Genomic DNA, 26,048 nt, shown 5'->3' on the forward strand with positions numbered 1-26,048 from the left:
TTTAAGAGTGCACAAGAGGGAAGCTTTGGTGATGGGAGCCTGTGGAGAGAGGGCACTTTGCGCACCACAGGAGAGCACTCCACATGTAAAAAACAGCCTCTTTGGGGAAAAAGGTTGGGGGAATATTAATCGTCTTCACTTGAAAAAGTGTGTGTTCACATACTCTACTAAACCCCCTACAGATTAGCCTCACCAGGACTGTGGCAAGAAGACCTAAATACCCTCTCGAGGTACAAGGTTATCTTGACCATGATATCCACACCAGGAAACCAGGGAAGAAGGAAGGAAAATTATGTCAGCATGAATGGCCAAAGCAGCCTTCCTTGGCTTGCCTTACATCCACTTCACATTAACACTTTGTACTGCTTGTGTGGTATAAGCCAAAATGTAGTGGCATATATTGAATATACAGTACCAACCAGATGGATCGTGAAAAGTAAAGTCCTTCACCTAGGTAAAAAAAAACCCTAGACACGCATACAGACTGGAAGGAATCTCACTTAGCAGTAGTGACTGTGAAAGAGATCTTGGAGTCTTGGTGGATAACCAACTAAATATGAGCCGGCAATGTGCAGCAGTGGCTAAAAAAGCCAGCACAATCTTAAGATGCATCAACAGCAGGATACTCTCTAAAACTAGGGAGGTATTAATACCACTCTAGAATGCCCTAGTCAGACCTCACCTGGAGTATTGCATTCAGTTCTGGTCACCACACTTCAAAAGAGACATAGAAATTCTAGAGAAAGTACAGAAAAGAGCAACCAAAGTGATAAAGGGGACTAGAAACCAAGACATACGAAGAGAGGTTGCAGAACTGGGCATGGATAGTCTAGTGAAAAGAATGGCCAGATATGATAGCAGCATACAGGTACTTGGGGGGTTGCCATGGAGAGGAGGGGTCACTCTATTTTCCAGGGCACCAGCAGTGGGCCAGACGAGGAACAACGGTTGGAAGCTGACCAAGGAGAGATTCAACCTGGAAATAAGGAAGAACTTCCTGACGGTCAGAGCTATCAATCAGTGGAACAGCCTGCCAGCGGAGGTTGTGAATGCCCCAACTCTGGACATTTTCAAGAGGAGATTGGGCTGACATCTGGCTGGGAAGGTGTAGGGCTTCCTGCTTGAGCAGGGGGTTGGACTTGATAATATAATATATATATATATTATCATTAGCTTCTAAGAGAAAGCTTGGTACAGTCCTCTCCTATTCCTGGAGGATGGAAGGTGTAGTTCGGATCAGGAAGGGAAAAATGGACTATCAGGGTTTCCCAAACTAGTGCTTCGCTATCTCAAAATTCACCATTGATGCTGTTGAAATGCAGATGGCTAACACAATTAGTTTTCAACTTGGATTATTGTTCCCAAGATTAGGCTGTTAGTTTGAATTCCAAGCTTAGCAATTCGGTTGCCAACATTTAGTCACCATTCGAGGAGGCATTGTCAGTGCTTTTTTGATTGTTCAAAACGCACTGGTGATGCCTCTTCGAATGGTGATGAAATGTTTGCAACCAAATTGCCAAGCTCGGAGCTGAAACCAATAGCCTGAGCTTCTAATATTCAAACACATTGTTTCCAAGATATTGTGCATTTCTGCAGAACCTTTAATTAACTATTATGCATTTACATAGGTGTCTGATATCTCTTCCATCATAACACATTGAAGAGCAGGAGCCAGTACTCCCATTTCATTTCACCAGCAATAGGATGCATAAGCCACAAGTACTGTTGTATTCATGTACCATAGATTTAAACACACGTTAGTTTTCTTATAAAACAGCACAAATGATTGCAATTGTCTTTTCCTCCATTTTCCTTTGCAGATTCAAATATAGACATTAGCCATTTTATTGTTGCATGAGAGCTAGCTCTGTTGTACTATCCAAATTAATCTTTTAGTCCTCTCCCTTTCGCCAGGCTTCTATATTCATATAACCTAACACAGATATGCCAAAGATGCGGTATTAGATATCACACAGTTGCCCCTACCATTATTCAAATCACAGGATGCATGTTACAGAAAATCAAACCACATTTTTTCTCTTTGTGAGATTATTAAGGAAAGAAATATTTTAATGTTCTATACAAGCTGCTCATATCTGAATTTGAATTATTAACCTACCTATATATATATAAGCTAAATACCACTCACTCATCACAAAATCTCTAGAGCTGTAAAACCTACAAACCTGAAACATGACTTCTTGGCTTCTAGGTGCTCGCTAAGAAAGGATTTTTCCTTTTTTAACATCAGATCATTAGTATTATACAGTATTATAGTAACACACTCTGATGCTAAGGAGTTAGACCCCTCCCCACCTGAAAAGAACTCTATTCCAAGGAACAGATGCCTTATATTAAAACTCTCCAATTCTACCCCTTCGCTAAACTGGGCATGGGCAGCATGTGACTCATCTGACTGGGAGTTTAGACATTCTACTCCCTCTCCCCATCTGAAAAGAACTCTGTTACAACTGTCAGTTGCCTTATATTAACATGATCTGATGCTAAGGAGTTACACATTCTAAATTTAAGTGTCAATGTATCAAGCCTGATTGTAACCACTCATTAATTTTCAAGCTTTAACTGTCAATTTATAAAGCCTGATCACATAGTTCCATAGTGAATATATAATATATAGTATATATTGTTGTGGTTGGCTCTGGCCTAGCTCCTGCCCCAGGGAATGGGGAGGTGGATGCAGGGGAAAATTCAACATGTCACAGACCTGTGTTATTGCCGACAGAATCAGTTCAGAGTTTAGTTTCCTCCGACGAAGAAGGTGGGAGTGACTCGGCAGAGGAGGGCTTGGCAAGCAGCCCAGGCAGTCAATCTCCCTTATCTTCCGTTGATTCAGATGATCACATTTTGGACCCATGCAAGCACAGAATTATGTGTAGAAGAGACCAAGTAAGAACATATTACAGGAAATAAGAGAGGCCACCTGTGTTTGGGTGGGGCTCCAGTAATTAGGGCTGCTGCTATAAATAGCAGCATGTGGGTTTGGCCGTTGTGGAAGAATATCTGATCGGAGTTCGTCAGGAATCTTGTGTTGCTGGACTTTGTTGCTTTTTCGCACCTTTGAAACCAAAGCAGAACAACATGTTTGTGTGTGTGTGTCTCACTTCGTTGGAAGAAGAAGGGATGTGAAGTTTCTTCACAGCTGCTAGCTAAGTACTTAATGACTGCTTAAGGGAAATTTTACAGACTACCCGGTTGTTTTGGGAAGAGTGCTCTTTGCAATACAAAAAGAGTGCTTTGTTTATTTTGAATTTTGTGATAAAGAACATTGTTTTGAATTTTCAAACGTGTGGGTGTGTCTGAAATTTGTACCCTTGAATTTTCGGGAGGCTCCTATCAGATATATATATATATACAGTATATAGTACAGATATAAAGGGCTTAGTGTTGGTCTTGGATGACTTATTTGACCATGGAACTCATCAGCTGCCTTTGGACCAATTGATTTCAACCTAATACCTTTTCAGAATTTTTTTTTTTATGATATAAATGCAATTAAGTATTTGCAATCACGGCCTAGCTAGAAACCTTTCTGTTTCCTCTCTCACCTCAGATTCTTAACAGATAGTTTCAATTATAGTCTGACCATTGAATACACCAACCAGATGGATTGTGTAATGTAAACCATCTGGCCCTGCCAGAAAATAGAAGATTTTACTGGCCAGGGCTGCTAAAATGTGGGCATTGCATATGCTGACACAATGAGAGATACTTGTATCAGGTAGGCTGTACCAAATTCATCCCCTCAGCATGATCTTACTTATCTTTCCTCCATTTGTCTGATAGGGCATGTCTAGAGCAGTTGGCTTAGTACTTCGTCTACGGACCAACATGGATATCCTACTTCCCTGACTTATTCTACTGGGCTAACACTCCACCCCCATCCTACGAAAACTGTCTCCATTTTCTCACAAGACAGGCACAGTAATACACATATAATTGTGGAAGTAGATACCTATGCGTGTGTGTATGTCTGTTAGTATATGGGGTCTTTTAAATCTTTAAACATTTTAAAAACTGTTGGATTATTTATGATTTGTTGTTACATGTTGTGAGCCGCCCCGAGTCTTCGGAGAAGGGCGGCATACAAATCGAATAAATAATAATAATAATAATGTTGACACTAATTCAACATAGCGGTCTGATTAGACTTGAAATATAATTTGGACAAACATTATCATGATAAAAACTGTTGTTAAATACCTGAATCTTAGAATTAGCACAAAGTTTTAATTATTACTCAGTTATTAATTATTACTGATACGTTTTTGAATCAGAATAAGTTTGGTGACTTCAACTTCAATTTCAAATAGTGAAAAATAAATAGTGTGAAGAATATTTGAACCTACTTTTCTTTTATGGATAAAGACTTAACAATAAAATTAATTGCCAACATCCTTTTAAAAAATCTTTTTGCAATATTAGAATTTCAATATAAATTAGGAATTTCAGCCAAAAATAGAATGATAAGAAAATAGTAGAAACAGGACTTATCTTATCCATAAAAGATCTCAATTTAAGTGACTGCAACAACATAGTGGTAGTTAAGGGCATATTTCATTTTTAAAGGCCTAGCACAATGCCTTGGTACATCTACCAAACATCCCATCCTGATCATGGGTATTTTTATTATTATTTTAAATTATAAACAGGAATAGAAAGCTAGCATACTGCAAAATCCCCATCTAAAGATGCCCAAAACATTTACAGTGATTACAGAGTCTTCTGGTCTGTGGATGTTTTGTGATTGACTATATTCATAGTAGCCCATAAGATGCTTTCAGTATTTTAAATATTGCAATTGGCTAAGCAGGAGTCAGCAACCTTAAACACTCAAAGAGCCAAAAGACCCTTTTCAGTTCTGAAGCCATAGAGTTTCCTCCTAGCTTGGCATCCTTTTTCCTCTACCTGTCCTAACCGAAAACCCTATCAATTGTGGAGCAAACTGGTGACAGGGAGCCACAGCAGAGGGTTAAAAGAGCTGCAGATTGCTGACCTCTGGGCTGAAAAATGTTGAGTTTCCGGGGGTGTTTGAGGCCCATTTCTATCATATCTTTCAAAAATATTCAAAAACAGGAATAACAAGGGTCCTGAAGGAATTGGCACCAACAGCATCAAAGCAAAGGAGCTCTGTTACATCGCAGACATCTGCAACATAAAAAGCAGGTTGCTACTGAAATACTGCAAAATGCGGTGCATACCGAAAGAGACTATCAACAGTTACATTACTTGGTGATCAGGGGCAAATAAGAACTGTCTCTGGGTACCCAAATGCTTGTAAAAGTGATTGCACTAGTGCTACTTCTTGCTTAATAATGAAGTAAATGGGCTAATAAAAAGCAGGTATGGGAAGTAATTGTTTTGAGAAAACGCTAAAAGAAGACAAAAAGAAAACAGTTGTAGCGGAAGGGAAGCAGAGCACCAAAGGCAAACATTCAGATGCTGAGAGAGAGAATTCTGTATCTGTATTGAAAAAGAATTGTACAGGTAGTTCTTGACTTATTACAATTGAATCCAAATTTTCTGTTGCTAAGTGAAACATTTGTTAAGTGGATTTTGCTTCATTTTATGACCTTTTGTGCCAGTTGTTAAGTTAGTAACAGTTGTTAAGTGAATCTGGATTCCCCATTGACTTTGCTCGTATGAAAATCACAAAAGATGATCACATGACCCCCCACCCCCCATACATATGAGTCAGTTGCCAAGCATCCGAATTTTGATCATATGACCCTGGGGATGCTACAAGGTCATTTAAAAAAGGTCATAAGTCACTTTTTTCAGTGCCATTGTAACTGGTCAGTATATGAACTGTTGTTAGTCGAGGACTACCTGTAGTGTCTTTTCCTGTATTATTCCAGTAGTCAGTCATTTTTAAAGCCATTTTAGATAAGTCTCAGTTTTGTCCACTATAACTTGTTCCTCTTCTATAGTAATTTTAAAACATAATCTAGCTATAATGACAGACACTCTTAAAATTATTTTCTAGATCCACTGTATAAAAGTATCCTCCAGTACTTTTAACATCAAAGGATTTTGCTCCGTTCGTTTAGTCAAATTTAAATATTCTTCTCCTTTAATTGCAATTGTTAGTTTCTTCTGGTTTCCCCTGGTGTTCCACCTTCAAGGTCCCATCTTGTCATTAAAAAAAAAACTTTTTAAAAAGAAACAATTTTCCTAAAGGAAGAATTATTATAATTCCCAACTCGTTTTTCAAATCCATCTAGATTTAACTACAATTGTAACATTCCAGAATCAATATACTGTATTTATAATCCTTTTGCTGCTTATTATTTTTTAAAGTCCTCAAACTTGTATTTAAAACTTCTTTTACTAAAGATTGAAGAAAACTCACCCAGTGCTATAAACAATTTTAAAGATTACTAACAGAAGAAAATCAGTAAACAGTCAATTTCCAGAGTGATCAGAAAAGAAAGTACAGGTGGTCCTTGACTTATGACCACATACATTTATGTTGCTAAGTAAAACATTTGTTTTTTCCTATTTTACAACTTTTCTTGCTACAGTTAACTGAATTATTGCAGTTGCTAAGTTAGTAACAAAGTTGTTGAGTGAATCTAGCCACCCCACTGACTTGTCAGAAAGTCACAAAATTGATCACATATGACTCCATGATACTGCAGCTATCAGAAACAAGTGTCCGAATTTTGAATACATGACTATGGGAATGCTGCAATGTTTGTGTGAAAAATGATCCTAAGTCGCTTTTTTTCAGTGCCATAGTAACTTTGAATGAATTGTTAAGTTCAAGACCACCTGTATGCAAAACCAATGTCCCCAAAGGCACCAATGGTGGTTTGAGTGAAAATGGCTTTCCCTTATCTCTTAAAGTTCGAAATCCACTGGAGACTGCTGACTTGCTTTCTGGAGCACTTGTGGGTGGTCCCAAGCCTTCTCCTTATCTGGAAAAGAATTATAAAGAACTGTTCTACATGCCAAGTATCCATTGCACTGTTATTGGCTCCACTTTTAGCTGAGTGTCTTCAGTTTGCCTTTCCTTCTCCAGAAATCTGTTTAGAACTCTGTTCATTTATTTCTGCCAATATTTGTATGTTTGCTTACAAAAAGTATTTTTTTTTTTTGCAGAAACAAATTCAGATTGAGATTATTTACGAGAAGCAAGATTCTGACGCATTAGTGGAGGGGTGTCGAACTCAAGGCCCACGGGTTGCATCCAGCCCGGAGGGTGCTTAGATCTGCCCTGCAGGACCACCCTGGAAATACCATGTTTCCTTGAAAATAAGACAGGGGCTTATATCTTTTGAACTCCAAAATATGGCCTTGGGCTTATTATGGGGGTGGGAGTCCTCGGAGTGGGAGGGGATATAAATCCAATAAACAAACAAATAATTTTGGGGGTGTAATAGGGAGAGCGTAGGACTGGGTGTCCCATCACTGCCGCCTCCCCTATTATTGATACCAGCCAAGTGGCGGGCCTGCCGTAACCGCCTTGTGGAGCAGGACTCTACAAGGCTTGTTATGCCATTGCTTACACAAACAGCGAGACTTCCTCGCAGTAGTGTTGTTGCTTGTGCATTCAACAGCATAAGAAGCCTTGCAGAGACTCATTTCTGACAGATGGGACATGTTGGGCAGCGAGACACACGTTGTACCTGACGCTTGTAGCTCCATCGCATTCCTCGGCATTGTCCAGAGAAGCCCATTGTAAAAGAAAACTTCCAGTGAGTTCAAACTTCTTGAACTCACAAGTTGTCATTTACAACGGGCTTCCCTGGGTTCAACACGGAGGAATGCGATGGAGCTACAAGTGCCAGTTAGGATGTGCGTTCAAGACGTTTTATTGAATTTGCAACAAGTTTTCATATACAATGTGCTTGTTTGGACACAACACGGAGGAACGCGATTTGTGAGCTGCTCCGAGTCTCCGGAGAGGGCTGGCATACAAATCTAATAAATTATTATTATTAACTGGAATTTGGCAGCTCTGTGGTTTCTCTCGGCTGGTCTGTTTAGGGCAGTGATGGCAAACCTTTTTCCTTGGGTGCCGAAAGAGCAAAGTCGCATGCTATTGCAGATGCATGAATGTCCACACCCATAATTTGATGCCTGGGAAGGGTGAAAACAGCTTCCCCTGGCGGCTGGAAACGGCCTGTGTTCCAACTTCTGATGGGCCCAGTAGGCTCATGTTTCGCCCTCCCCAGGTTCCAAAGGTTTCCCTGGAGCTGGGAGAGGGTAAAAACGCCCTTCCCCACCCCCCTCTGAAAGCAAAAAAACACCCTCCCAGAGCCTGTGCAAGCCAAAAACCAGCAGGCCAGCACACACATGCATGTTTAAGATGAGCTAGGGCAATGGCTGAAGTGCCAGCAGATATGGCTCTGCGTGCCACCTATGCCATAGGTTCACCATCACTGGTTTAGGGAAATACTGTACTTTGCAGAGAGCAAGCAATGAACAACTTCCTGCAGCGAGAAGTTTCTGAACTGTGCAAGGTTTTCCCCCTAAACAGACCATTCTTGGGTGTCATCCCATTATTGGAGGTTAGCTCCACCCACTTTGAGAATTACCGGTATACAACTTATTATAATGATGCCAGGTAGTATCTAATAAGGAAGAAAATATCCTGTTTTCTGCAGTGCATATGCTATCTCAGCCCTTGGGGAAAAGAATCTCCAGACTGATTAGATCCCAGTCATTGTATGCAACATGAATGAAAAAATAATTGGCTTGTTTTTTGCACTGTGGGGCTACCCTATCATTATTGTAGCTGAATGTAAAATACCTACATAAAAATAAGATATTTTTCCAGAAACCCCTCAATCCTTTCCACTTCTCTATTTTCATTCCTGGTGTACCATTGAATGCTCTCCTCCCATTATACTAGTAGCTTGTTTCATTTGGAAACAGCTTAAAAAGAAAGTAACCTTGAAGATTAAAAAGTCTCAAGAATCCCATCAAGAAATGTTCTTCTCTCAGAATACAAATTCAGCAAAATCCCAATTTATATTGTTAAGACTGAAAGCAAAACAATACTTGTTTGTTTGCTTATATTATAAAAGCAAGAAACTATAAAAGCTGCACGTGGCATAAATCACATATATTTATCCCATTGTTTAATAGAGGCAGGCTAAATAAATATAAGTATTTCTTAAAGAAAATAAATTAAAAAATGGTGAAGGTTGGTTCTTATTCAGATATTTTAGTGAGAAATAGAAGTTAGTACTTCTATTAGGACAGCATTCTCTTACTTTCACACAAGAACTATTGGTAAAAATGATTGTAATAATTTTAGATGAATATCCCAGCTTCTGGGAGCTAAATAAATTTTTCAAATGAATTTTAGATGAATATCCCAACTTCTTGGAGCTAAATAATTTTTTCAAATATTTTTCAAGAGGCTGAATCAGTTCTGTCTTTCATAGAGAAGTCTTTGCTGTTGAGATATGAAATAACCTTTAAAATAATATTTCACATTAACAGACAATTGTTCAACATCCTGAAATACAATGAAGCAAACTTAAGACACAGCAGTACATACTGCAGGGCTAAGGCAATATCTTTCAGTAATTGTACAGTTTAGTTTCACTTAATATGGCCATATTTGATATTAAAAAACCCGACTGAATTTTTGATGGACAGCTTATAATAAAATGGTCATAAGAAATGGGACACTGGAAAAGTTGAAAAAATAAAGCATAACTGTAAAATAACACATTTATAGTAAACAATATGCAGTCAGGCGGTAGGGAAAGCAAGTAGGATGCTTGGCTGCATAGCTAGAGGTATAACAAGCAGGAAGAGGGAGATTATGATCCCAGCATATAGAATGCTGGTGAGACCACATTTGGAATACTACTATGTTCAGTTCTGGAGACCTCACCTACAAAAAGATATTGACAAAATTGAACGGGTCCAAAGACGGGCTACAAGAATGGTGGAAGGTCTTAAGCATAAAACGTATCAGGAAAGACTTAATGAACTCAATCTGTATAGTCTGGAGGACAGAAGGAAAAGGGGGGACATGATCAAAACATTTAAATATGTTAAAGGGTTAAATAAGGTCCAGGAGGGAAGTGTTTTTAATAGGAAAGTGAACACAAGAACAAGGGGGCACAATCTGAAGTTAGTTGGGGGAAAGATCAAAAGCAACATGAGAAAATATTATTTTACTGAAAGAGTAGTAGATCCTTGGAACAAACTTCCAGCAGACGTGGTAGATAAATCCACAGTAACTGAATTTAAACATGCCTGGGATAAACATATATCCATCCTAAGATAAAATACAGAAAATAGTATAAGGGCAGACTAGATGGACCAGGAGGTCTTTTTCTGCCGTCAGACTTCTATGTTTCTAATACTGTATATCTGTTGCATAGTAAAGCCTGTGGCAGATAAAATCCTAGAATCTCTGGAGTTCAAAATAACATTCAAAATAAGATCAGGCACTTCAAAGCTAAGGCTTATTCCATACTGAAGTACTGTATATTTGTTCACATTTCTACCTTATTTTTGTCACAAAATTTTTATATGCGATTGTTTAAAAAGATTTACATATCATGTAAACATACTAATTCCAAGTTTTTCAATTCCTGTATTTGACAATCTTCTTGTCTCGATTAAAACTCAGTATTTATATATTTAAGTATGCTGATATTCTCAAACAATGGCCACAGAAAAAAAGCATGTGTTATATTTAATACAGATATAAGAGCCGGGGTGGCGCAGCAGATAGAGTGCTGTACTGCAGGCCACTGAAGCTGACTGTAGATTAGCGGTTCAAATCTCATCATCGGCTCAAGGTTGACTCAGCCTTCCATCCTTCCAAGGTAAGTAAAATGAGGACCTGGATTGTGGGGGCAATATGTTGGCTGTGTTAAAAAGTGCTATTGCTAACATGATGTAAGCCGCCCTGAGTCTAAGGAGAAGGGCGGCATAAAAATCGAATGAATGAATGAATGAATGAATATTTAAAGGTTCATGTCCCAATTGATCTTAAGGGAAGATATCTGATTTCAGCAACTTTTTCAGGTACCTAGAATAGAAATCTTCATGACATTTCCTCAATATTTTTGATAGATCTGTCAAATCAGGAATTTTATTGAGGCCTCATGTCTGCTTCTTTTAAATCTTTATTTTGCTGTTTATCTTAAGTTTTATTTTATATTGCTATTTATATTTGCTTTCAACAATCATATTTTATAATTTTATTACAAAATGGTTTTTAGCATCCTTGTATAAAATAGACTACCCATATCCCACTGTTCTTAGGCAAAGGGAGTTTTCTTTTTTTAATAAATAAATAAAAGGCATTAGCCTGGCAAACAGTACTGACTGCAATTTGAACATAATATTCAGTTTTTTAACAACTTCTGAGGATCTAGGAATCTTTGCCATAGAAAGTTAAATACCTCAAAGGGAAAACCTGTCCTCATTTAGCTGACTGAAATCAATACCACTTGACAATTGGCTAGGTCCCACATATAGGAGGTTAGTTTTTCCCAGAATTGAAATATATTTCACTGCTCTTGCTTTTAAAGCAACAAAGCCTATCAGCATTAGTTTTAACTTTACTAAATATTAACTTATCAAAGAGGAGACACTCCATGTTTTATGCCACAAACACTGTTATGTGAATTATGTAGTTTTTACACACTTTTTATTGAAAATCCTTTCCATAAAATATTCCTGTGCAGGATAGATTGATCATATATCAGGTAAATACTTAAAATACTAAATTTAATGTAATCCCTGAAAGCAAGAAAGGCAGGTAAAAAACAACAAATACAAACTTGTTATATCAAAAAGAAACCTCCAACCTAAGAGGTACAAACAGCCGGTGTACAGTAGTATGTTAAGTGTCTTCATAACTGTTTGTACATCTTAGGAAGGGATTTCCTTTTAGATAGGACAAGTATCTAATAATGACAAGTGTCTGTATAAATAGTAAATAGCATTTTAGAGTGCAACAATTGTAAGACCATAAATGAAGATGCATACAAAGAGATACATAAGTTTAGCACTGCCCTATTCTTGCTATTCGGATGTTGGAAATGTCATTTTGAGGTTATTAGTAAATAGTTGTGGCATGCTAGAACACTCTCAAAAGCAGCATTATGACAGCTACTCTATATAACCAGCAGACTTTGCCTCTAAAACTAAACTTTCCTAATCTTTGATGCAAGACAAATATCTTTGAAGCCAAGGAGAAAAAGGTTATAAAACAGGAACCACCAAGTAACAGCTATGATGTATCTGGTCATTTATTAAAAGCTTGTCCTCAAGAGTCAGCTCTCTGTACTAACAAAGGAGAGAGAGAAATTCAAATTGTTCAGAAATGAGAGTGCTTGCTGTGCCCACTTTTAGGAAATGGATGATCAGAATAATAAGTTAGTTCCCACTGTTCTGAGTCTTCAGGAATTATGGCACAATATTTTTCTGTGTCAACTAAGTGTTCATAAGCAGTCAACACAAGTAGACCCAAGTATCATTCAAGAAATAACATGACAGAATTACAGATCTATAATCGAAAAGACACATTTGTTATAAATCCAGATATGAAAAGAGCTCTGAAGTTTGTCTACACAGATGTAACAATTAGGACTCCCATTGCTTTACTGGCCATAAGAATCTATAGCTCTTCTCAGATTTTCAAATTATTCTTAAGTTGCAATTTTCTGCATCTTTAAATTCTTCTGCCTGTTTTACATGCAGTCCATTGAATTTTCAGGTTGCAAGCCTACAGAAGGGATCAATCCTTTGATATAGGCACAGTTAGAAGATAGGAAACCATCAGGCTCTGGCTCTACATTTTCAATATTGTCCATCTGATCTTTAGGACCATCCCAATTGATGTGGAAACGGGTGACCCGGGGATTGGAGGCCAGAATATTCCTCTGCAACTAGAAAAGAAGCAGAAAAATAATCAGCATTATATAGAATAATATAAATATAAACATGGGGTCCTGGGTGCTCTCTGAGATTGGTGATTTTTTTTCTTGCAGTCATTACCAAACTAGGTAATATCATGAGTGATACTGTGCTAGTTTGATAATGAAACACCAAGAAAGCCACTAAGCTCAGAGCACCAAGGACCCACACACAGCTACAAATATTCTCATATATTTATAAATAGAAATACTAATAGAAGCCGATTATGAATGATTCTTATTATTATTATTATATATTTCATCAAAGTAATCTCTATGCAAGAAATCTGCATGTTTTGCACACTAATTCAGTTCTCATGTCAGCGTTCCAATTAGCATACGAGAAATAAATCAGAGTCCAAACCTTGGCCGTCTTCCAAGTTTCAATTTATTAACAGAGCCATGTTGGTTATGAACCACAGCCAACCCGATACTAACTTTTCCCACGTTAAGGTTCATCCCTCATCCCCCACAAGTTCATCACATGGACCACTCCAGTTCTCTCAAAGTCCATGATCCTCCCCTGTATGTCCAGCTGGTGCTGAACAAAGAATGACCTTGAATCTCTGGAAAGAATTTGTTGTGGCTAGTATCTTTCCCTCTCATGCAACCACCCGTCTCCAATTCCCACAGGATTATTTTACTTGTGACAGGCCAAAGTCTCCAACTCAAAACGATGGCTTCAGTCTGACATCTCTGTTCTGAATGTTGAACTCCATCCCGACAAGTCAATTTACTTTAAATATCTTTATCAGATATATCCTTTCCTCAATTAAATTACCAAGTTCCTTTACTTTGTTAAGATGGTCAGTAACACTTGATATTAGAAACTATTTTCAACAAGGATATCCGAAATGTGCTAACTTAGAGGATTCTGACTTGTTACTTTGGAGGGATGAAATTTGGGAAAGTTGTGGCTGCTTCAGCACTGCTGCTGCTGCAGTCACGTGATCCTCATTTCTGTGACAGTTTCCCAGCAACTTGGGTAGGTTAGCTGTCTGCTGGGAAGGCAGAGGAGGAAGGAAAAGAACAAAGAGGAAGGAAGGGAGGAGGAGGAGGGGGAAAGGAAGAAAGGAATTAGGGTGGGAGGGAAGAGAAAGGATGGAAGAAAGATTTCCAATGCTTATGGTCAGTTTTTCTTTTTAGGTAAGGAAATATCTCTGAAACTATAAAATATGATCCTCATTTACAAATTTCTCAATACTCTGTAAACGGGGAAGGCTGGGAGACCTGCAAGGTGAATGTCAATGGAGATCATGTGCTCATGGTAGATGGCCGGAGCACAGTAGTGAGTTTACAATTTCCTTTCTGGGAAGCTTGCAGGGAAAATCAAAGGGAACCTTGCAGGGAAGGTTGCAAATAGCTCAGCTAAGTCTCCCCAAATCCTGCAGACTCCGCCATTCCCTTTGTGTTTGCATTGCACCACTCAGCCTTGAACATGGGTCACGAGTTGTCTGGTTCAGTATACTTGTCTTTAGAGACAAACAATTAGCTATTATATATTTGTAGTGACGCTTTTATATCATGATAAGCAAAACAACTTATAATTTCCCACCTGACTCCTCATATTTCAGAAAAGTATACCAGCCAATTTTCCTTCCCCTAATTTCTAGGAAGTGTGAGCTATAATTTAGATAAGGGGTTGTGTTAAACTGAAAAAAGTAACAATGAGTGTGTTCTCATTAGTGTCTCACCTGGGAAAAGTCTGGCTTGAGAGGTGGGTTCTCCCTTAATTCAGGATTTATATATTCATTATTCACATAATACCCAATGCGTATAAACTCCTGACAAAGGTAGGTGCAAGTAATGAGTATTACTGTAACTCCCACAGCATCACTTTCAGGGATTAGATCAGGGTTAGGACTATTTGCCTACAAAAGAAATGGAAAATACATCAATGACATTTGTATCTTGCTCTTCTTCCAAAGAATATGAAGCATAAATGAATTCTCCATTTTATTAACAGCAAGCCATACATCACTAAAAATACTCCAACAGTTCAGAGGTTGAAAGAAGATTTAAATCCATTCCTAAATAGCACAAATCAAATATAGAATTCAACACATCTCACTGGATTTTGACACAAAGGAAGCAAAATAGATCACAGGTCTAATTTAGAACTGTCAACATTGCAGCAGTTTCTTATAGCCTTAGATATGAATCTTTTCCAATTCTTATTCTGAGATATGGGGAGTTGATCTCAGAATGTCTTCATAAGAGTATGCATTGAATTGTTTAGCTATGATTGAATGAATATGTAAACACTCGTCTAGAACAGGGATCCCCAGCCCCCACTGGTCCATGAAGCCAGAAAGGTTGGAGATCTCTGATCCAGAACATTACTACTAGAAATATTAGAGGAAATTAATTTTCAAGTATTTGTAGAATATTTTAATCCTACTTTTCTACTTAAAAAGCATTGCAAGTGATTAGACTTCTTTCCCCATTCATGCTGTGTTTTTCCAAATAAAAAAAATAGAGCTTACTTCAAACACAAACATGTGTCTCCCAGCTGGAACAGGTCCTACCAGTACAGAATCAAGAATTTGATCATATTCCTCACTCTCTGCAGATCCCACATAGATGATTTTCCATTCCAAGTCTGAAAAGTAAAAACGTATATAATTGCAAGAATATAAATGCTAGAATATTAAATCACTGAGAGAAATACATTATCTTCCGCCCCTGCAAAATGAAAATATTGACACAAGTCACTGAATTAATATGTTTTGGGATGTTATACATCTATGCAAGAACAAGACTGATGTTGCTCTTATTGACTTCAGTAAGGCATTTGATCAGTAACCTACCTTCTTGGTAAAACAGAAAATATGGGATGGACAGCATCACCACCATATACAGTGGTACCTCTTCTTAAGACCTTTTGTAGATAAGAACCGGGTGTTCAAGATTTTTCTGCCTCTTCTTAAGAACCATTTTTTACTTAAGAACCCGAGCCCGGAAAATTTCCCAGGAAATTTGAAAGCGGCACGAAGGTCCGGCCAGTTTCCTGCCATTCCCCCTCGGTTTCTCTCTGGTGCAGTGTATGGGAGGCAGCCTCGCACTGGGTGTATGGGAGGCACATGCTCCTCCTCGCCGCCTCAGAATCCCTTTTTTTAAAAAAAGGCCTTAAAGTTTTTGAATTTTTAAAATTCCCCTCATCTCACCTTCTTCCTTCAGCAGTGACTGTCCTCCTCCTCCTCTTCTTCTTCCTCCTCCTCACACCCAAATTCCTAGCTTCTATTTCTTTCCTAATGGGTCTGCACACATTATTTGTGTTTACATTGATTCCTATGGGAAAAATTGCTTCTACTTACAAACTTTTCTACTTAAGAACCTGGTCACGGAACGAATTAAGTTCTTATATAGAGGTACCACTGTAGCTTCATAACTGGTTGACTAGTTACACTCAATGTATAATCCTCAAACTGCATCTACATGAAGGGAAACATGCAGTGGGTTACCTGAGGCTCTGTCTTAGGCCCAAGCACTCTTCATCTTCATAAGTTTTGATGAGGAGATAGAAGGGGAACTGATCAAATTTGCAGATAAAAACCACTTGAGCCAACCACTTCTCAAGCATTAGACGCTATACTATTCTGGACAAATGGTTGTCCATCTCTTCTTAAAAACCTATAGTTTTGGAGTATCTACAATGTCTGAAGACAAGCTATTCTACTTATTAATCGTTGTCACTAATTAATTTATTTAGTTAAAGGAAATCGTGACCCGCCAGCAATTCCAGCGGGCGACATTTCAGAACTATTGACAGTGCCGCTATCTGACGCGTTAATGGACAGGCCTAAGCCTACTCCCCGTTTAGGAATCTAGGAATGACTATTATGGAAAGGTTTAAGGAGAGCAAGCCATCTTTGTGTACCACTTACAGAGGCTCCTCCAGGTCGCAGAGTCTGTGCGCTCAGTGGATGGCCTTATGGCTGACAGTCTGATGTTAGAAAAGTCCTCTGGAGCCCTATGTAGCTTTAGTGTGAGCCGCTCAAGCACCAAGCGGTCAGTAGCCACCAGCTGGGATCAGGATGCGAGATGGAGCCCCGCGACAGCAATTCAAAATGGAATACAGTATTATGTTTCTCACAGGCAATTTTTAAAAAAAGTTTTTTATTATTTCATTTCAGGAACCCCTGTCCTTTTTTGGTGGCACTTCCTAGGCTTCTTTACAAGAGGAAAGTCATGATAAGTCATGCTACAGCAAAAGACTGATTATCAATTCCTTCTTCCAAAGAAGTCTATAATTGGATAAAGTTGTGCTTTGTATATAAGTAAATCAGTAGTATAAATTAGAGGGTGTCTTGTGTTTTTTTGTGCGGCCAGATTAAAAAAATAGCTTGTCCTCAAGATCATTCTGAATCAAAGCACAAATGAAATCCTATAAAATAATCATTAGGAAGTAGAAATCAAGTAGAAATCTGTAATTTAAATTTCTCAGTCCAAGATAAAGAATTAGATTGATAGAAAAAGAGACATCATGCCCCATACGTGTCTTTCCTAATTGTATCCCCTTTAACAGATTGTAAATTTAGATTTTAAGGGCAATCATCTTGATATTACTAAGAAAACCACTACCAATTTGTTCTATTCACAGCAATGGGTTTGTTAGTTTATTTTCCACTTGAAACTAAATAGTTAAGTAGACTTGCCCCTTTAAGAATTGTACACGCATCTATGACAGGAGAAATGAAAAAAAAAAAGGTAATAAATGCTAAACAGCAGTGAAATTAACTCATCCCAGAGTGTAATGTGCAGATGCATTTATTTGACAATTTAAAGTTGGGAGGGTGAGGATTGCCTTGCATGAAAGGGCTCATATCACTGTCAAAACTCACAAAACAGAATAGAGCATAAAGCTTTTAATAAGCTGATAGCAAAAGCTTTTGTAAGCTCTGTAAATTGGTCCAACAGTAAACAGAACACTATTCTCTGTCTGATAAAATGATCTGAAAGCTTTCTGCAGCGATAATAATAAGCCTCAAGCAACATTCAGCTGAAATCTGAAGGAATTCATGATTATTACAGTACTCTGAAAGTCCACCTACCTTTATAAAACCAGAGAAGTCCTCCGTTTGCCATGGCAGCACTTGTAAGCTTTTTGTGAACATCCCCAGCACCAATGTCTATTAGGAGTCCTACCTTTCATCCCTTACCCCCATCAAATAAAGAAAATGATTTTTTTTTTGTTACAGTATGAAGAACTTTGCTTTTAAATCTTGGCGGCAGGAGCAATTAAAATTATTTTTGTGAATTGATTGGGGTAAAATTATCAGACTACAATCCCGATTCCAACAATTCCTTCCCGGCCCACCTCCTCCCACCAATAGTAGGTGATTTAGTTTCATCTCAACCTACTTCTTCCCCAATAACTCAATGTATCACGCTCCGCTTTTTGGTCCCCAAAGCCAAGGCCGGACAGCTACGGAGGGAGAGTCATTTTGGTAATTCTTTTGGCCGAACATCTTAGGACAGGGTTAGGGAGAATTGGCTCTTCTATTGACATGTGGACTTCAACTCCCAGAATTCCTGAGCTAACATGATTGGATCAGGAATTCTGGGAGTTGAAGTCCGCAAGTCATAAAAGAGCCAACTTCGCCTATTCCTATCCTAAGGACCGAATCTTCCCGCCGTTACGCATCTCTGGCTCCTAGAAACGCGGCCCGTTGGAGGTGGAGTCTTCGCGTGCCCGGTCCTAATCCAATGCCCGGTACTCACCGTGGGGCAACGCCTCTCCGCACTCGAACTGCACCTGGAAGCGGAGTGGGTGGTCAAACGGGCACGGATTCTCCAGCAGCGAAACCCCCAAGACCGACACTCGCGCCATGACAGGCTGGCTGGGTTCTCGCCTTGTTCTGAACCGCCCTTCTTCGGGCTCCTTTTCCCCCCAAACCCGTTCCGCGCGCCACGGGCTCAACGTCCCAGTTTGCGCCGCAGCCAATCCTCGCACTTCGCGCCTGAGCTAATCCGTTTACTGCCTCCCACAGGAGCCACGCCCACTTTCCCCGCCACCCAATCGCCTTTCTCTTTTTGTCCCCGGCGGGAGCTCGCTCTGAAACAATCCGTTTTCGGCTTGGGTTTCCCGCTCTCGGGCTTTAGGCCTGGGCACAGCGGTCGGGCGCTGCCTCTGTTTTGAACGTTCAAACGCTAGTAGCCAATTGGCGCTTTCGGTTATGTTGCTAAGTGGCCAAACCAAAGAGGATTCGAGACAGCTGACTGGAAACTTCGCCAAGCCCGCGGCCTTCCTTTGCTGTACTGTGGTCTAGAAGGCAGAGTCTTAGGCTCAAAATTACAAAGATGGGCTAATATTGTGAAATAAAAATGGGGATGTCAAAAAGATCGGGTGAATCAAGTTTGGTTTCTAAACACATCATTGGAAGTAACATTTCCCCCCCTATTCGCTTCTGTTGGATCAGAGTTGATCATTTGAGGAATAAAAAGTACATATGAACAGATAAGGAGTGTAATGTGGATGTGGGTACTCCTTATTTGAAGATGAAATGCGTATTTAAAAGAAGGTTAAAGTGAATGCTAGAGATGGTGATGGGAAGAGGATTTATTCCTTTTGTAAGGATTTTGAGAGCTAACCTGAGATCCTACATAGCTTCTGCTCTGGCAATCTCACACTACTCACCAGAGCCTACAAAACTTTCGCTAGACCCATCCTCCAATACAGCTCATCTGTCTGGAACCCGTACCGCATCTTGGACATCAACACCCTTGGAAATGTCCAAAGGTACTTCACCAGAAGAGCCCTTCACTCCTCCACTCGAAACAGAATGCCCTACAAAACTAGACTTACAATCCTGGGTTTAGAAAATTTAGAACTATGACACCTTAAACATGATCTAAGTATTGCCCACAAGATCATATGCTGCAACGTCCTGCCTGCCAATGACTACTTCAGCTTCAACCACAACAACACAAGAGCACGCAACAGATTCAAACTTAATATTAACAGCTCCAAACTTGACTGTAAAAAATATGACTTTAGCAATTGAGTTGTTGAAGTGTGGAACTCACGCTATTCATGATTGACCTCTCCAGGTTCCTAAGAGGTCACTAAAGGGCGTGCATAAGTGCACTATGTGCCTTCCGTCCCCTGTGCAATTGTCTCTCCTATATCTTTTCTTCCATTCATATTTCTTTTCCTCTATTTATTCTATTATTCTTATATTTTTTTTCCTATCCTTTCTTTGATATATTTTACTACATGTATATTCTCTATAACCTTCATTGTGTATTGGACTAAATGAATTAATTAATACATTTAAACTGTCATAAACAAAGCCAGTCAGACTCTAGCCCTGTTGGATACAGTGCCTTAAGGAGGAATTTCTTCAGAACTGAGAAGGGTGTAAAGGATGTGTGACTTTAATAAACTAGAAGAAGCAATTGATCATGACACTTGGATTATTTGTGTTACACAAATGACAAAAGTTGCAGAAACTGACTTTGGTGTCCTAGTTTGGATATGTATGTATGTATGTATGTATGTATGTATGTATGTATGTATGTATGTATGTATGTATGTATTTATTTCAACTTCTGTGCCGCCCAATCCCAAAGGACTCGGCAATTTACACTAACAAAAAAGATAACACACAATAAAAAAGAAGTCAAATATAGAAGTCTAAAACAATAATGAAACCTCTTCAAGAAAACAAGCTCAAAGAGCACCGAGGATCCCTTATTTCAACCCTGAGCTACAAATATTTGCCTTTATTAGAGCTATGTATCTCAATAAACTATATCAAGTATTTTAGCAAACTGAACAGCCTTGTATAGAGCTCAAGTGCTACGCTATGCAGCAGAAACATATTCGTAACATCCAACAGATATACAGTACGTCCTTTAATTGACCTGAAAGCAGCTTTTGATTCAATTCCTAAAGACAGCCTTTGGGCACAACTGATCTCCTCCTTTACTGATAGAAACTTTGGCTTCTGATCATGAAATATACTGAAAATATTTTAATGCAAATTAGATGGGCACCAGTCCCCTCTCAAAAGGGAGTAAAGCAAAGCTATACACTTTCCCCCATTTGTTCAATTTTATATCAGTTCTATGATCTGAAAAAGTGAATTCCAACTTCCTAACTTGGCTAATAAAACTTTTTCAGTCCTCCAGTATGGTATATCCTACCTGTCTTACCTGTCAATTAATACTTCAACTTCAACAATATACACACACACAATAGATTCAAACATAATCTAAATTGCTCCAAACCTGATTGCAGAATACACGATTTCAGCAACAGAGTGGTTAATACCTGGAATACACTTCCTGACTTTGTGGTTTCTTCCCCAACCCCCCAAAATTTAACCTTAGGCTGTCTACAGTCGATCGCACCGCATTCCTATGAGGTCTGTAAAGGCGGTACATAAGCACACCATTGTGCCTACCGTCCTTATCTTACTGTCCTATTGTCCTAATTTAATTGTACTTACTTTGCTTATGTTTATGTTTATACCAATACTTGTTATCTTGTACATGTTCGACAAACAAACCAATAAATAAACATGGATGCTGGAGCTATCTTCTCTGCAACAAGCCACCAAGTTCCAGCTTTATATTGTGAAGAGGAAAAAATGTTAATTACTCTAAAACAAAGGTAATGGGTTTAACGAAAAGCTAGACTAGTCATACCTGCTGCTGGGAAATAAATAAAATTTATATGAAATAAGCTAAGATCTAAGATCTTCAAATACATGAAAATTATTTTTTAATCCCTTGCTTCCTGGAGGGAACACACAAATCTGTTACTGGCTAGCCTAGTGGTGGGCTATGAGCTGGAATGCTAAATTGCGCTCGCCGCGGTGACTCACAAGTTCTTGCGGGGTCTCGTGCAGCATACAGGTCCTTAGTGGAAGGCAGGTTGGTAGCAATTGTTTTTTCTGCAGTTCTAATTATCCTCTGAAGTCTGTGTCGGTCTTGTTGGGTTGCAGAACAGAACCAGACAGTTATAGAGGTGCAGATGACAGACTCAGTAATTCATCTGTAGAACCTCTTTGGCCAATGTTGTGCCAAAAAATGGGAAATCACCCCAGCCTATGCCTCTTCTGAATAAATGCCAAACTGCCGATACTTCAGACAAAATTAGTATCTCATTGTAACTGAACTTTCAGCTTTATGGGCTCAGTAGCTGACGATTTACACCATGCATTGAATTCCTTCCATTGCTTGAAGCAACTTTGGCATCTGGCTTTGCACTTCATTTTTTCTTTCTCCTGACTCTTGTTCTCAAACTTAACCTGACTAAGTGGCTTTTCCCTCAGTACTTTCAAGCTAGTACATATTTTGGATTATAAACTGTCTGATCTAGTTTTATGTCTCCTTAATCTACCAGTAAGCTGTCATGCACATTCACACTGTTCATTGTCCTTTTCTGACTCTGTTATGTTTTTGTCTGCTTCTGCTTTCCTTTACACGTGCTTCCTCGTGGCTTTCCTTGCTCTCTTGCCATGCTTCTCCAGCCTCCCAACCAAGGTTGCCTTTAATTCCTATATTTCCCCACAATAAAGTCTTATTTGCTCTTTTAAAAACCAAAGAACCTCCTTGATATTTCCCTTAAATGCTATTTGTCTGTGTCAATATTCCCATCCTCTTGGTAATGCTCCCAATTGGTTTTTTCCCACTTCACATATGTACCAATGGGTTCTCTCCCCCAACTTACCTTTGTAGTAAACAAAATCAACCTCCTTGCACCATCCAGTGTCCAGGCAATCCTGTGGGCCATGATCCCTTTTGTAATTAAATCACTAAGGTCATGGCATTCAGTCCCATCACTTCCTGGCAAATAGGAGAAGAAATGGAAGCAGTGACAGATTTCATTTTCTTGGGCTCCAAGATCACTGCAGCCATGAAATTAAAAGCCACTTGCTCTTGGGAGGAAAGCAATGACAAACCTAGCAGCATAATAAAAAGCAGAGATACCATATTGCTGACAAAGGTCTGTAGATCAGAGTTATGGTTTTCCCACTAGTAATTTATGGCTGTGAGAGTTGGACCATAAGGAGTGCTGAAGAACTGATGCTTTTGAATTGTGGTGAGAGTCCCTTAGGCTGCAAGGAGGCAAAATCAATCAATCCTAAAGAAATCAAGCCTGACTTTTCTTTGGAATCACAAACTCTAAAGCTGAAGCAAACTCTAAAATAGTTTGGCCACCTAATAAGAGGGGACTCATTGGAAAAGACCCTGTATTGGGAAAGTGAGGATAAAAGGAGAAAGGGATGGTTTAGGATGAGATGGTTAGATAGTGTTGTGGTTAGCTCTGGCCCAAGGACTGTGGATGTGTGGAAGACATCCACATGCTGCAGGCCTGTTTTGACCCCGGTGGAATCTGCTGATGAAGGCTCCTCTGACCAAGAAGACATGAGTGACAGGGAGGAGGAGAGTGGGGCAGACAGCTCAGAAGGAGATCAATTATCTAGCTCCTCCTTGGATTCAGAACAAGAGTTAATGATACAGCCACGTATGCTGAGAGCGATGCGTAGGCAGCAACAACTGAGAGATTATTATCAAAGAAAATGAGGCCACCTGTGGTTGGGTGGGGCTGTGATAATTAGTGAGGCTGCTATAAATAGCAGCCTGTTGGTTTGGCCATTGTGGAGGATTATCTGATCGTTGTGTTTCATGACTGCTTTACTGACTATGACTTTTTGTGTGCTGATTTTTCCCTGCTTTGTAACTAAACCAGAGCAAAGTGTGTTTCACTTTGTGAAAGAAGGAGGAATGTGAATTGCCTCACAGCTGCAAGATAAGTATCACAGAACTGATAAGGGACTTGTACCAATTACCATTTTGTTTGGAGAGGAGTGCTCTTTGCTATACCAAAAGAGGGCTTGGTTTAAGTGAATTTTCATTATAAAGAACATTGTTTTGAATTTCCAAACGTGTGTGTGTCTGAAATTTGTACCTGTTAATTTTTGGGTGGATTCTACCAGAGAGCCCGACAGAACAGATAGCGTCATTGGCGCAATGAGTATAAATTTGGGGTAAACCAGGTGATAGTGGAGGACAGGAGGGCCTGGCATGCTATGGTCCATGAAGTCTCAAAGAATTGGGCATGACAGCAACTGAAAGTTATTTAACTAGAAATGTAATTACCTCTTCCTAGTGCCTTCCATCCTTCATAAATGTGATCAAAGTTATAACAAAGTAAATCTTTCTCATTAGTCACTCAATTTTTGGATGGTGCAATGTCATCATCCAACAGAAGGAATACTTGTTATATTGGAGATTGCAGGCACAACTCTTGCACCTTTGGGAGCATCCTGAATTTATAAATTTCGGCCTGAATCATTTTTACTTTCCTTTGGATTGGTACTTGCATTTTGGGTAACTATAGTCTGGTGTGTGTGTGCGTTACCAGTCTTTAGAACAGATGATTGCCTTGTATTGTTCTACATTCCTCTTTGGATCATTTCAAATCCATTTCTTGAAGAGGCCAGCCCATATTGGTTTTGCTTTAGCCTGTTATTCCCTTGGATGGAAGCACAGGAATTAGAATATGCTATTCAGAACATGTTTAAAGAATTTGAGCTGTTTGCCAATACCACCATGAATATTACTTTGGCCTTACAAGATGAAATTAATTCAGTAGCTCAAGGGGTTCTTCAGAATAGATTAGCCTTGGACCATATCCTAGCAGCTCAAAGTAGAGTTTTTGTTTACTTAAATCGAACATGCTGTGCCTACCACAATCATTCAGGCATCATTGAAACAGATGGATTTATTCTAGCTAAATATTTCACAGTATGCATGCCCTCACTAAATTTTCATGGCTATCCTTGATGTCAGCTCAACTATCTTAATTGGTTTGGCAACTGATAGTTGCTTCAATAACTTTTCATTTATGGAATTATTTTGCTCTTCTGTCGTCTACCATGTTGTTGCTCATTGTGGACCCCCTTTGTCCCATCACTCGTGCTATCACTTTTAGAGGCTAGATTGGTCTCAATGTGAACCAAAACCAAAAGGATGGCTCTGAAAAAAGGATTTCCTAGAAAGAAAAGGGAGGACAGAAGGAAAAGGGGGGACATGATCGAAACATTTAAATATGTTAAAGGGTTAAATAAGGTTCAGGAGGGAAGTGTTTTGAATAGGAAAGTGAACACAAGAACAAGGGGACACAATCTGAAGTTAGTTGGGGGAAAGATCAAAAGCAACATGAGAAAATATTATTTTACTGAAAGAGTAGTAGATGCTTGGAACAAACTTCCAGCAGACGTGGTCGGTAAATCCACAGTAACTGAATTTATACATGCCTGGGATAAACATACTGTATATCCATTGTAAGATAAAATGTCAGTCTTCTATGTTTCTATGTTTCTATGGGTTGAAAAGAACCATACACCTGGCAGCTGCTATGGATAACTGTGCTTTGTCTAACTTCTTCACAAGGAAGCTATGAGGGTGCTCCCTCATTCTGAGAGAAAATATGTTTATAAGTTACATTTGGATTGGCTACAAATCAAATTAAAGATGGAGTCCCTTTCTTGATTCAGGACCTTCCTTTCATGAAGGAAATGTTTTCTTAGCACATTTTCCTGTGCTAAGAAAATTAAAAGTTACCGTATTTAATTTGGTCTAGTTTATTAGATCTTAAGGTCAGATAGATCCAGTCTAGCTCCCCATTCCTGCTCAGAGCTAGGAGCAATCCTATAATGCCTGAGGTTAAGAAAGCAGCCAAATAAATAAGGCAACACTTAGTAACAATCTTAAGGCTATGATTTGAGTAATTTGCTTTTTTAAAAAAATCCATCAATCCTCAACTTTGTATTTTGCTTCCAGGAAAGATCACTTATTCTCTCTAGGTGCTGACATACAAGGAAGCCCAGGTTCATTTTCCTGAAAAACATTTCCTATAGATTATACTTTTCTCAGCATGTATAAACTTTGGGTTTGAAGAATGCTGTTTCTCCTGCTTCAGGTAGAGGCAGTCTCTGCTTCCACTTAAGAAGTCAGAGAATCTGCAGAACTAAAATCATGTTGACTGCTCCTTGTGAGATTTGTGTTTTCAAAAAGACGTTACAGTAGTATTCAGGTTGTTCAAATTTCTATATTCCAAATTCTGAGTTGAGAGAAAGTGGCTGTCTCATTGCATGCCAGTGAATAGCT

The 26,048-nt window shown here is 39.0% G+C and overlaps 1 protein-coding gene across 1 annotated transcript; it reads right to left on the bottom strand.

Annotated features, from left to right (window-relative positions):
- Nucleotides 1-11,633: 11,633 nt before the first annotated feature.
- ASF1B (anti-silencing function 1B histone chaperone) lies at nt 11,634-18,996 on the bottom strand. Its single transcript, XM_070735907.1, has 4 exons — nt 18,645-18,996; nt 15,407-15,522; nt 14,615-14,791; nt 11,634-12,893 (listed from the first exon to the last, which is right to left on the bottom strand). The coding sequence occupies exons 1-4, from the start codon at nt 18,751-18,753 to the stop codon at nt 12,696-12,698; spliced, it is 600 nt and encodes a 199-aa protein (XP_070592008.1). The 5' UTR covers nt 18,754-18,996; the 3' UTR covers nt 11,634-12,695.
- Between the last annotated feature and the right edge of the window lie 7,052 nt (nt 18,997-26,048).

Source organism: Erythrolamprus reginae, chromosome 2, assembly GCF_031021105.1.
Source record: "Erythrolamprus reginae isolate rEryReg1 chromosome 2, rEryReg1.hap1, whole genome shotgun sequence".
NCBI lineage: Eukaryota > Metazoa > Chordata > Lepidosauria > Squamata > Dipsadidae > Erythrolamprus > Erythrolamprus reginae.

What these genes read in the sequence shown, in the direction of transcription:
- ASF1B (XM_070735907.1), bottom strand. Translation starts at nt 18,753, where the DNA reads ATGGCGCGAGTGTCGGTCTTGGGGGTTTCGCTGCTGGAGAATCCGTGC. An exon ending in CGGAGAGGCGTTGCCCCACG is followed by an intron (nt 15,523 to 18,644) that starts GTGAGTACCGGG and finishes TTTACTTTTCAG; the next exon opens with ACTTGGAATGGAAAATCATC. An exon ending in TCAAGCCAGACTTTTCCCAG is followed by an intron (nt 12,894 to 14,614) that starts GTGAGACACTAA and finishes CTTCTTTTCTAG; the next exon opens with TTGCAGAGGAATATTCTGGC.